The sequence below is a fragment of the Elephantulus edwardii genome, unplaced genomic scaffold, assembly GCF_000299155.1.
Source record: "Elephantulus edwardii isolate Elephantulus edwardi_28Jun2011 unplaced genomic scaffold, EleEdw1.0 scaffold00039, whole genome shotgun sequence".
In the NCBI taxonomy this organism is placed as follows: Eukaryota; Metazoa; Chordata; class Mammalia; order Macroscelidea; family Macroscelididae; genus Elephantulus; species Elephantulus edwardii.
This window is the reverse complement of record NW_006399789.1, coordinates 7,798,305-7,811,557: the sequence shown is the minus strand read 5'-3', so window position 1 is coordinate 7,811,557 and position 13,253 is coordinate 7,798,305. Positions and strand designations below refer to the sequence as shown.

General features: G+C 42.5%; 1 protein-coding gene across 1 annotated transcript in view; it reads right to left on the bottom strand.

Annotated features, from left to right (window-relative positions):
- Window positions 1-2,299: 2,299 nt before the first annotated feature.
- Window positions 2,300-13,253, bottom strand: part of MTFR2 (mitochondrial fission regulator 2) — a 36,533-nt gene continuing 25,579 nt past the window's right edge. The window contains exon 9 of the mRNA XM_006885007.1: window positions 2,300-2,474. Coding sequence (XP_006885069.1) covers window positions 2,300-2,474 — 175 coding nt within the window. The remainder of the gene's footprint in view (window positions 2,475-13,253) is intronic.

The window sequence follows — 13,253 nt, the reverse complement described above, 5'->3', positions numbered from 1 at the left end:
AACAACAACAACAACAACATGTACAACGGTCGTAAACTTTTTGTCCTATCCTGAGCAAACTAGCATTGCTACAATCACTCCATCTCATCCAAGGTCTTCCTTTCTTGTGCTAATTCTCCACCCTTCCAAGTCTGATGTCCTTCGCCAAGGATTGGTCCCTTCTGATAACATGCCCAAAGAATATGAGACAGAGTTTCAAAATCCTTGCCCCCATGGGACAACCTGGTTTCATCCTCTCCAAGAGAGATCGTTTTGTTCTCCTGACAGTCCATAGTATGTTCAATACTTTCCTCTAGCATCACAACTCAAAGACATCGATTCATCTTCTGTCTTCCTCAGTTACTGTCTAGCTTTTAGATGCACAGTAAGTAATTGGGAAGACCATGGCTTGGAACAAATGCACCTTAGTCTTCAGATCGACATCGTTCTTCTTTAGCATGCTGGAGGGGTCCCTGACATTAGATTTTCCCAATGTGACTTGGTGTGTTTGGGGAATTGTTTGTTTGTTGTTGCTGTTGTTGTTTTAGGTTCCTGACTTCTGGTGCCAAGTATGTTGATTTGTGGTTCCAAACAAGATCAAATCATTAACAACCTCAGGATTTTTCTTTTCTTGATGTTGAGATAGCCTATCGAAGGCTGCAGTCTTTGATCTTCTGCAGTAAATGCTTCAAGTCCTTCACAGCTTTTGAGCAAGGTTGTGTTATCTGTATACCAAAGGCTGATGATGAGTCTTCCTCGGATCCTGATGTCACATTCTTCTTCATGAAGTCCAGCTTTGTGAATGATCTGTTCATCATTTAAAATGAAAATGTATGGAGAAATTGTACATCCCTGACATACTCCTTCCTTGATTTATTAGCCATATAGTGTTCCCTTGCTCTGTTCGAACAACCACTTCTTGATCTAGGTATAGGTTTGCATGAGTACAATCAAGCATTCAGGAAGTCCCATTCTTCTCAATGTGAGGCATAATGTGCTGTGATCCACACAGTCAAATACTACACTGAGTTTAATTGTGCAGGAGTGATAATGCCTAAAGATTCAGACTGACAAAGGTCCTAATGGAATGACCAGTGTGTGAAAGAAATTATGTTAACTAAGTAACAGATACTACCTGGAGAGGGTTAAAACAAGCTGCTCCTTGGAGGCAAGGATCCTGAGGCTTCGTCTGACATACTTTGGACATGCTATAAGAAGGGACCGGTCCTTGGAGAGGAACATCATGCTTGGGAGGGTGGAGGGACAGCACAGGAGGGGAAGACCCTCTATAAGATGGATTGATTCAGTGATTGGGGTAATTGGGATGGGTGTGTCAGAGGCAGTGCGATTGGCACAGGATAGAGCAGAGTTTAAGGCTGTTGTACACAGGGTCGCTATGAGTCATAAGCGACTCAATGGCACATAACAACAACAAGAAGTAATGGACCCTCAAACTACTAAAAGAGAAAGAAAACAGAAACATGTTACTATAGCATGCAAGAACTAAAAGGGGGAAATTGAGAGGCTTCGTCTCTAAGAATTCCTCATAAAACTAAACTTCTCAGCAGTTAGTAGAAGAATATGACCATGGATGTAAGGCAACTTGGCTACAAACCTAAGAATAAACAATAGAGACCAGCGTGTCCTAGGACTACAAAGTGCAAGAGCGGAAATTATCCAAGTAGGGAAAATTCAAATTATTGTTGAAAAAAATCCTTACTTGTGTAGAAGGGATAATACAATATTAGATCATCCAAATAATCTGGACACACTAGTTGTAATGAGATTACAGAAACCACGAAAGTACTCAGCAGTAGGAAAGGGGGCCTTTGACACTATACCAGTACAAGATTTAAAGTTGGATTTTCTGATTAGAACAAAGGACTGTTTCTCTGCCATGCCAGAGAATCACAAAAAGCTGGTCATAAGGGGCAAACCTAGCTCCCAGAGTAGCTGGCAAATGCAAAAGGCCTGAGGGATGAAAAGGAAATAAGGAGACAGAGTTGAGATTCAAAGCTTAGATGGGAGAACCAAATTTCTTCCGAACGGATAAACTGGTATGTTCATTTATTTATTTATGCTTGGCTCACATTTTAATTTTGCCCTTATTTATTTCACTGAACTGTCAACTACTTGAGGAAGAACTATTATTCCCATTTTTATAACCAAGGAAACTAACCCTCACATTAATTAATTACCTGCCCAAGGGCCCACTGGAATTAGATTTCTGATTCCTAGCTCGCTCCTCCTTCTGCCAAAGCAGATGACATCTCTGGTTTAAACCTTTCCTGGAAAAACAGAAAATAAGAGCAGTGAAGGGTCAGGTGAGCGTCACGCGGACTCGCTGCTCCATGTGAGGAGACCCAGTCAGGAAGAGCAGCGTGAGGGACAGGGGTCCCAGAAGAAAGCCAGCAAACTCAATGTTTGGGTTGAATTTTGTCCCCCGAAAACATCTCTCAAACTTCTGGCCCCTGACTTGTGGATGATTCTGTGAGCTGCAGGGTTTTCCTTATTGAGGGCATATGAGTATATGGTGGGTCCTTAACGTAAGGATTTCTGAGTTATGAAGAGTAGTATAGACACAGAGATTCACACCGAGGAAGGGCACGTGCCATGCCAGGATCTACATTCCAGGAAAGGAATGCTAGTAGACACCAGAAACTAGGAGAAATGCTCACAAAAAGAGAACGTGACTAAGATTGTGACTTTTACCCTGCATAATTTTGAGACACTAACTTTTAAATCATGACTTGGAGAGAGACATCATGCTTGGGAGGGTGGAGGGACAGAACAAGAGAGGAAGATCCTCAATGAGATGGATTGACTCAGTGACTGGGTGAATGAGGGTAGATGTGTTAGAGACAATAAGATTGGCACAGGATAGAGCAGAGTTTAGGGCTGTTGTACATAGGGACGCTATGAGTCACAGGTGACTCAATGACACATAACAACAACAACAACTTCCTTGTAGTCTTTATTTTAAAGCATCACTAGATAACCAAGGCATTTGGTCACCTGGAATCCTTCAAGATAAAAGGGAAGGTCAAAGTAAGCAATTATCATAGCTTACCTAGACTTTCTTGTTTTAAAAATAGAAAGTCCTTTCACATAGTCCACAGACTATGTTCTACATCCTATTTTGGTGAATAGAAACCTTGCCAGCAGCACCTGTGCACAACTATTGTTCTCCCTGTCCAGAACAGAGAGAGAAGAAAAGTAGAGATGTGCTGAACAATTAGTTCAAAGAACTCATGGATCACAACAAGAACTTCAACTTCTATGACTCTGAGTCCAGAAAAACTAGATGGTGCCCTACTGTCAACTCTGACCACTCTAAAAGGGATCAGAGCAGAAGAGGTTGAAAATAGTAGAATTCCAAGGAAACACACAAAACGTGCCACTCACTGATTCAGTAGAGATGGATGGAAAGCTGGACACTATGACCCTTAGTCTATCTTCAATCCTAGAACAAAATCCACACCTCTGACACAGTCTTTAGTCAAATAATGGAGAGGCTTTTAAGATGACAAATCACACCAAAGAGAAGCTCCCTTCTTAGAACAATCAACCTCATAAAGTCAAAATCTCAGCATTTGCCCAAAAATGAGAGAAAGCAGGAAGAAAGCAGATAGAAGAGGTAATACAAATGAAAATTAATTACAGGAGGAAGTAGAGAAAGTGCCATTTCATTGTGATTATTGTAATTAAAGTTATAAAACAAAATATATATGAATGATTGAATAAAAAAACCAATTTGCTTTGTAATGTTCACTTAAATCAGATTCAAAAATAAAATTAAACAGAAAGTCCTGTGTCCCAGAAACCCATCAGTCCAGGCAGACAGGCGTAGTTAGAGACCCTAAGCCTTAAATAGAACAGTAACTCTGGCCCAGAAAGGTCACTTACCAGCCTTCACAGCCTTTAGTGCATCACTTGCATCATCTCTAAGATGAAGTTCATTACTGGAGCCAGTCATTAGTACCTACCTCAACCATTTAATTGAACAAAGTAAAATTGCTCTTTTTTTCCAAAAAAAAAAGGTAAAATACTAAGAAATGATCTTATACAGTATTTATCCTTATGAAATTGTGTTAGTTTTCTTAGTGTAATACTCTCCAGTCTCTCCCAAGTTATGTGGTATTTTTCTAAATTGTTGCTCTTGAGTGCTGCATACTATTCCATTGTGTGAATATACAACAGTTTCTCAATCCATTCTGTTGTGGTTGGACATCTGAGCTGTTTCCATGTCCTTACAATGGTGGAAGAGGTGAAGATGAATAGTGGCAAAATCACAGTGTTGCACAATTTGGTGAGTGGAGAAAAGGGGTGAAGGAAATGGGAAGGATCTAGCAGGAATGGTGATTAATTTTATAAAACATAATTCATAAGAATGATTGAAACATAATGTGAATGAAGAAGAGTGTGAAACACAGTGTATACAAACTTTGTAAACAAACTAATATAGAATATAAAAAAGGTCAAATATTGACAATATCAAAAATTCAACGTTATACTTCATTTGTGCTTAGGAGGACAAATGAGACAGAGTCCCAGGTGAGCATGCTAGACAGACACTTGTTGTCAAATGCCCGTCAAGTGCGGTCCAACTCCTGAGAACCTGCGCTCTACTCATGGTGGTTGGAAAGTTTATGTCCATCATTGCGGCTTTTGAGTCAGTCCAGCTGGCTAAGATTTCCTTCTTCTTTACTAAACATGAGCCCTTTCTTGCGATTGGCTTTTGCTGATAACAGGTAATCCACTGTTACTGTTAGGTGCTATTGGGTCAGCTCCTACTCACGCCAACCCTATGTACTACAGAACGTACCATTGTCTGCTCCAACGCCATCATCACAACACAAATCATTATTATAAAATGTCACCCACGTTGTCATCAGCAGAGCAGACCCAGAATAAGCCTCCAGAGGGCAAAGGGGCGGGGCGGGGGGGGGTGGAATAAGCCTCACTCCATGAGAAAAAAAATTCATAAGAAAAATGAACATTGTTATATCTCCTCATATGCAATTTTATCCTAACCAAGATTAATGATCATTCTGATGTCTCTCCGACAGTAAGAGAGCAAACCAACGTCCTGACATCTGGTTTGCTGTTAAAACAAGAACACATTTCTGAAGGTGTATTTTACATGTGTATCAAAGTGGAAAAGACCAAGCACCTTCATGAGAAGACTTAAGAATCCAGAAGCAAACCACAGAAATGACCCTACATAGGAAATCTAGAGCAAAGGGACCCCGATTGCTGGAGAACATATTCATTCTATGCCCCCAGAAAGATTGGTGTAACTGATAGAGTGGAAGTGGAACACTGCTGCTGTGGCCACATGTACACTACAGAGTCCTCCAGAAATAGAGGACGTAGCTCCCACCCTGGTCCCTACTCCCAGTCCTTCCAGGGAAAAAGAAATAAGACTGAACGCCCCGTGGAAAAGGCACCATCCATCTTCGCCGTCAGATATGAACTCCAACAAGAGGAGTGATTTAGGGCTGTGGTGAGGGGCCCCTCCGGCCAAAGGTAGCCTCATGCTCCTCCTCTGACTTCACAGAACACTTGCAGGCTAGCTATAACAAGCGCACAGCTTCTAGAAAAATCTAACCGCTTCCAAACACCCACATCAATTTGGCACAAGTGAGCCACACAGAAATTGCAAAGAGAAGCCCAGGGCCCTCACCAAACTGCTGCTGGCGACACTGTAACAAAAGGACGGTACGTCACAATACCTGTGAAGAAATAACTACTGACCATACTCCCGGCCCTTGTTTTGCAATTGGGATTATGTTTCTATGACTGGGTACTGATTACAAATAATGTCTATTCTCCCTTTTTAACACTGAAGGTTGTCATCACCTTTACGTAAGTGTGTGTGTGTGTGTGTGTGTGTGTGTGTGTGTGTGTGTAAGATAAATAAATCTCAAAAAAAATTATCAAGTTCTAAAAGACCAATAGACTGTTTCCTACACATTCAATGGTCAACCAACTTTGGAAACTAGGTCTACTGTCAAATCTCTGTTAGAAGACGGTCTCGAGCCAGGTCAGTTGGTCTGTCAATGGGGACACCCCTCTGTCCATTTGCCTGTCAGCAGCAGCATATTGGCAAGACTCTTGGCAATTAGACTTCCAGAGAAAGGGGAAAAAGTTGCCCAACTTGTCCCACCTTTTCCCAGATGTTGTTATGTGCCGTCGAGTTGTGACTCTATGTACAACAGCCCTAAACTGTGCATTATCCTGTGCCAATCTTATTGTCTTTGACACACCTATCCACATTACCTAGTCACTGAATCAATTCATCTCATCGAGGGTTTTTCTCTCTTGCACTGTCCCTCCACCCTCCCAAGCATTAAGTCCCTCTCCAAGGACTGGGCCCTCCTTGCAGCATGTCCAGAGTATATCAGATGAAGCTTCAAAATCCTTGCCTCCAAGGAGCAGCCTGGTTTAACCCTTTCTAGCATGAACCTGAAGTTCTCTTAGCAGTACATGGTATATTCAATACTCTTCTCCACAACCACAGCTCAAAAGCATCAATTCTCCTTCTATCATCCCTAGTTATTGTCCAGCTCTCTGATGTATAGCAAGTGATCACAAAGACCCTGGCCTGTATCAAGCGCACCTTAGTCTCCAGACTAACATCATTGCTCTTCAGTACTCTGGAGAGGTCTCTAACAGCAGACTTTCCCAATGCAATAAGTCTTTCAATTTCCTGGCTGCTAGTGCCAAGAGTGTTGATTGTGGAACCAAGTAAACTAAAGCTGTTTACAGTCTCAACAGTCTCAATCTCTTCACCATCCATCACAATGCTGAAAATCAGCCCAGTGGTGAGAATGTTTTCTTGATATTGAGCTTCAATCCATATTGAAGGCTGCAGTCCTTGACTTCTACATCAAGTGCAGATTTTCCCCGGATACACACACACACACACACACACACACACACACACACACAACAACAACAACAACAACAAAACCACACATAACCTAGAAATGGAGCCATCAACCATATTGGGTTCCTGAGAGGCAGTGAAGAACTCTGCCCCAGAGAGAAGAGACAGCATAAACCCAAGGAGACAGCTAAGGAGTAGCAAGTTATACAGGCAAGCAGAGAGGGTTCAGTGACTTCTCACTGGAATCTCTGACCTGACATGCACCCTACATTACTAGGTCCCCACATTAGGAAAGTGTGTTGTCAGGGACCTCAATAATGTCAATTTAAAGACCTTAGTCTTAGTGTACCTGATTCAGGCTTTTCAGTCACTTGCTACGCATCTGAGAGCTGGGCAACAAATAAGGATGATAGAAGAATCGATGCTTCTGACTTCGGGTGTTCACCCATCCTAATACTGTCTATCGAACCACCAGATCTGTCTTGGAGAAAGTACAATCAGAGGGCTCCTGAGAGGTAAGGATAGTAAAACTTCATCTTGCATACAGCTAGACATATTATCTTGAGAGGCCAGTTCTTGAAACAAGACATCATGCAGGGAAGGGTGGAAGGTCAGTGAAAAAGAGGAAGACCCTCAACAAGGCGGATCGGCCCCATGGCAACAGTGGGCTTGAGCATGACAGAGATCGTGAGGACAGCACAGAAGGGGCCAAGATTCTGATCTTGTTCACAGAGTCAGTGAGTTGTATTCACATGGGCAACACCTAACAACAATAAATTTCTATTCCCCTCTTCCTTCCCATCTCTAGACACCTTCCAAAAGTTATTCTTCCCATGTGTAAACCTTTCCTTAGCTTTTTACAAGAGTGGTCTTATAAAACATCTGTTTTTTGTGACTGCCTTGTTTTGTTCAGCACAATGGCCCTAGGTGCATCCATGTTATGGAGTATTTCTAGAATATCTTTATTGGGGTTTGCATAATGTTTTATTGCTATCATTTTGCTGTGCTCTTAAAAAGCCTTTCTTTTATAGCAAAAGAAGTTGTGGCCAAAGATGCTAAGAGATTTGGCTTATATTATACAAAAAATTAAGGTTATTGAGGAGACTTGCTCTCCAGTAGCCCAGTGCCTAGACTCTGCTCTCTGTATTCCTTTCTCCCTGGGACTTCTCCAAAGACAAGAGGAGACCATCAACGATAATACGATGTACAGGCACCCGTTTTAATATACTTTCCTTGAATCCTTGTTCTGAAATCATGCTGAAGTAGGCTAACTCTGGAACACTTAACAAAATAAAGTTTGCACTTGGTACAATGAAGTCAACATTCAACACAGCATATCTACTGCAGGTTAAACACTAAGACAAGTGTCTGGTAGAATTCAATAAAATAATGTTTTCCTTCAGTGCAAACTGATATCCCCAATGTCAACAATTTATGAGACTGGGAATTCCTGGCAGCAGACATCCACCATGAAAAGAAGAGATGTTACATCTGTGGTGTTTTACCTTTAATTTGCTTTTTCAGTGACTAAATTTGGTCATAATATTCAGTTCACGCAGAAAATAGTAGATATGTGGCCAAGACAGTCCCATCTTCATTTTAAGAGATGCAAGAAAACAAAGGTATTAATGATACAATATTTCAGAAGCTTTTGTTAAAACCAACCTTGATTGTTTCTTTTTATTGTATTTTTGGTAGAAGAACCACCCTGCTTTTGACCTATTCAGGGATATTTCTCTTTTTCAGCCAAAATTCTATTAAATTCTGTTAAAACCTACTTTTTTTAATCTTGGTTTTTAAAGTATCTATGTAAACCACATTAGTCACAGAATGTACTGATTTTAAAGTCCTGTGGCAGCTTTCTTATCTAAAATGAGCATCGTCCTTACAAGAGCGTCCTGGGTGATGCATCCCGTGTGGTCGGTATCTCTGGAGTTCGTCTTTAGGAAAGGCCTCTGTCCGATGACAACCCTCATAGGAAAGGTGCTTAAATGACTTGGAAGTCACACCTCATTTGTGACCAAGTGTGATATCCATGCAGCTGGTCATTCATTCACAGTCATCAGATTCGGCACTGATTTGACTCTTTCCAAAACTCCAGTACTTCCTCAAAGGAAAAGCTACTACTTTCACAGACGTCTTTTTCCAAAGACGCTGAGGCCATTTTTGAACAGGCTCTGTAAAGACACACACTGGGACTGAGAGCTGGAGGAAAAGCACTCATCTCTAGGCTTGGCAGGGACCTTCTGACCAAGGGCCACAGTGTGGTAACAGGGCTGCAAGGCTCAGCAGGAGGTCCTGCTCAGGGCCGATGCCCACATCATCCTGCAGGCGGTTCAAGCAGTCAGTGGGCCCTGGCTGGCCCTTGTGGAAGCACAGGTGTGGCCTTCTAGAGACCATCCATTCTGAAAATGAGTGAGAGAGACAGAGAGAAGCCACGCTGGGTCTCAAGCAGCCCTGCGTTTACATTTTAGCTCTGAAACCTTCTAGCTGTGTCCATGTGATCTTGTTGTTACTGTTAAGTGCACTAAGTCCACACCTCGTGGTGACTGAATGAACTGGTCTGAAGTTTGCCATATCCTGCAACGTCCTCAGCATCTCCAGCCTTCTCGAGTGCATTGTCAGTTACTGTGTTCATCCATCTTGTTGAAGATCTATTTCTCCGACCCTCCCCATCTTTTCAAGCTTGATGTCTTTTTCCAAAGACTGACCTCGCCTGACAACCTACTCAAAGTGTGTGAGACACAGTTTCACCGTCCTCATCTCTAAGGAGCACCCTGGTTTCACTTCTCCAAGACAGATTTGTTCGTTCTTTTGGCAGTTCTTGGGAAATTCAATACTCATCTCTAACACCACTACTCAAAGGCATCAATTCTTTTTCTGTCATCCTTATCCTAACTTCAATATATAGGCAGTAACTGGAAAGACAACTGCTTGGATCAGTAGCACCTTAGTCTTTAAACTGACATCATTGCTCTCTAGCACTTTAGGGAGGTCTTTAACAGCATATTCCCCAGTGCAGAGTCTTTGAATTTCTTGACTGCTGCCCCCATGACTGTGGACCCAAGAAAAATTAAATCACAGATTGTGGATCCAAATAAAATGGAATCATTGATAACGTCAACCTAACCATTTCCTTACTTCTTGCATTTTTCCTACATCTCTTTTACCCACACCATTGAGGACCCTGGTCTCTTGCAGATATAGGTCGACAGTGGGGGCTGGGCACTACCCAGTCCTTCCAGTCTCGAGGTCATGGTTCATGTGGTCCATTGTTAGGTGCCATCGAGTCCAGTGCAAGTCCTCACAATACTATGAGCAACAGCTCTGTCCTGTCCTGTGCCATTCACACCACCTCTGGTACAATTAAGGTCACTGCTGTAGTCAGTGTGACAATACATCTCATTGAGGGTCTTCCTCTCCTTCACTGACGCTCTACCTTTCCAAGCATTTTCACTTTCCAAGCAACAGCTTCACCCAGCACAATGCCCAAAGTATGTGCGATGAACTTATGGCTGCTTACCACAGTTGGGTGTAGAACCTTGTCTTTGTGGTCCATGTTATGCCAATTGATTTTTTTAATTCATTTTAATGAAAGTGTACAAAGACTTTGGATTTCCACTCATTCATTGTTGCACTTTTCTCCTTGCCCACCCATCCCCTCCAGTTCATTCTTCTCTTTAAAAAGTAAAAGTAAAACTCTTTCATTGTTATACAATCCCTCCCCCCAAGTCCACTCCACTATGCAACCTTCACTCTGGACTCATGTCATGACAATTGATTTTGATATCCCAGGGACAGTGGTTCCCAAGTCCTAGGGCTGACAATTCATCCTCCCAGGGCATTTGGTAGCAAGTTTACATTACAGCTTCCTGTTGGTGCTTATAAAGAGATGAGAGAGAGATAGAGAGATATGAGAGAGAGAGATGGTGAGGAGATGAGGAGGTGGGAAAGGGGTGGAGAGGGAGAGAGGGAAAGCAGCGGGAGAGCGAGCGCACATGAGAGAGAGAGAGAGAGAGATTTTAACAAAATTATGCTTCTCAGTTACCTAGCACAGTGGCTAGTCCATTTTAAGTGTTCGATGAATTTAACTAATCTGATGAGTTAATCACCAGCCCAGACCACAGGCAGCAGGATAGTAAAAGGCAGAATGCATGATCCAGACTCAAGGGGATGGGAGTGGGCATAAGCAGGCAAAGCCCAGGCTTCTTAGTTACCAACTGTGTAGGCAAGGCTGAAGATCAGAATGAGGTCAGGGTCCTAGTGACGGAGACAAGGTAGAAGACTCATTAAACCAAGACGATGTGAGACAGAGGGTTTGCAGACTCAGGAGATAAATCTGTAATACTGGCCCTGGGGCCACACCTCATAACTCTGGGTGCCGGGAGATGGATATGAAAGTGCTAACATCCCAGTGAGGTTAGCATTGGGCACTCAACAGAGGGAAGATGCCAAGCTAATATGAAAGGGGAAACAACACGGCAGGCATCACCATTCTGAAGGCAAACCCAGAAAGAAACCATTTAAGAAATTGTGGCATCTAAATGCTAATGCTGCCATTGAATCAGAACCAACACATAGCTGACCCTCCTTTGTGTTTCCAAGACTGGATATCATGCTGGAGAAAATGGTCAGAAGCATGACCTTTAGGACAGCAGTGCAGCCCTATGATATAGCAAGCTCTGGCACGTGGGGTCCTACAGGCATCAGTGTAGAACCGGGTGCCAGTGAATTCAACAAGCTAGTATTTTCAGAGGCCTTTCCCTATTAAAGCGCCACTACTTTCACACAGAAATAAACCAAGCTTTACTAGAATAAATGCAAAACCTGCGGTCCATAATACTCAAAACTAATCCTTTTTTCCTATTAGTGCAATAAATTGCTGTACTTAGCCTGCAGAATATGTGAGAATCTTTACGTTTAACTTAAAGTAAGCAGTCATCCTTTGCTGTTATCACTGAAAGTGTTTTACTGGGAAAAGTTTGAGGTAACCTCAGATAAACCAGGCATGTTGTTGTTATGCATCCATCAACTCACATGCGACTCATAACGACTCTATGTACAATAGCTCTGAGCCCTGTGCTATCCTGAGCCAGTCTCATTGACTCCAACACACCTAATCCCATTATTCCACTAACTGTGTCAATCTCATCTTCTCCTGTGCCAACCCTCCACCCTTCTGAGCATGATGTCCTTCCCCAGGGATTGGTCCCTCCTGGCAACCAAAGTATGTGAGACAGAGCTTCAAAACTCGTGCCTCAAAGAAGCAGCCTGGTTTCAGCCTCTCCAGGACACACCTGTCTGTTCTCTTGGCGGTCCATATACTCTTCTCCAGCACCACAATGCAAAGCCATTAATTCTTCTGTAATCTTTAGTCATTGTCCAGTTCTCTGATGCATAGCGAGTTATTGTAAAGACATGGGCTAGATCAGGCACACCTTAATATCTAGACTGACATCATTGCTCTTTAGCACTTTGGAGAGGTCCCTGACAACAGACTTCCCAGTGCAATTTGTCTTTTTATTTCCTGATTCCTGGTGCCAAGGGTGTTGATGGTGGAGCTGAGCAAGTTGAAATAGTTAATAACTTAAATCTTTTCTGGTGAGAATCTTTGTCTTCTTAATGTTGAGCTTCAATCCATATTGAAGATTACAGTCCTTGGCTTTCTGTGGCAAATGCTTCATTCAGATCCTCCTCAGTTTCAGCAAGCAGGGTTGTATTGTAAGCCACTAATAATTCCTAAATCCCCTTTAAATTAAGCTGTCTTGTGAGTATTACTAAATCTAACCTTGCTATCTCTGTAATTTAAACCTCAAAAACAAAAAACTACCCCCTTATCAAATAAGGGTCTGTTCGTCTAGGCTTTCGTAGGTGTTATACTGCTCCCTCGTGGCAAATATGAAAACTGCAGCCTGATTTTTCTTTTTTTTTTCCCCTTCTTTCCGTTATTTTACCATGCATTTTTTAAAAAAATATAAATCATTGAGCACGTTAAGAAACTCTGCTCCTTAGAAAGGAACATCGTGAGTGTGGCCAGTCCCCTTCCCAGCCTTCTTCCCTATCGAAGGCATGGCTGTCCCCTTTTTGCTGCGGCAAGGCCATTTTGGGGCGCCTAAGATTGGGCTCCAAGCAGGGGTGTTTGAGGACTTGCCGCTACGGCGTCTCTCTCTTCAAAATCAGAGAAGAGTGAAAAGGGGTTGTCACAAAATCCCAAGAAGCAAATTCAACCAAAAATGCCGGATGCAGCACCTTCTTAGACTTGAATCCGGACCTCTCAAAATCTAGAATGCCTCAGGAAAGGAATCCACAAGGCACTGAGAACGCCAAGAATTGCACTCACATTGTCTTTGCTGCTTTCTTGCTGCAAAAATGAAATCCACTG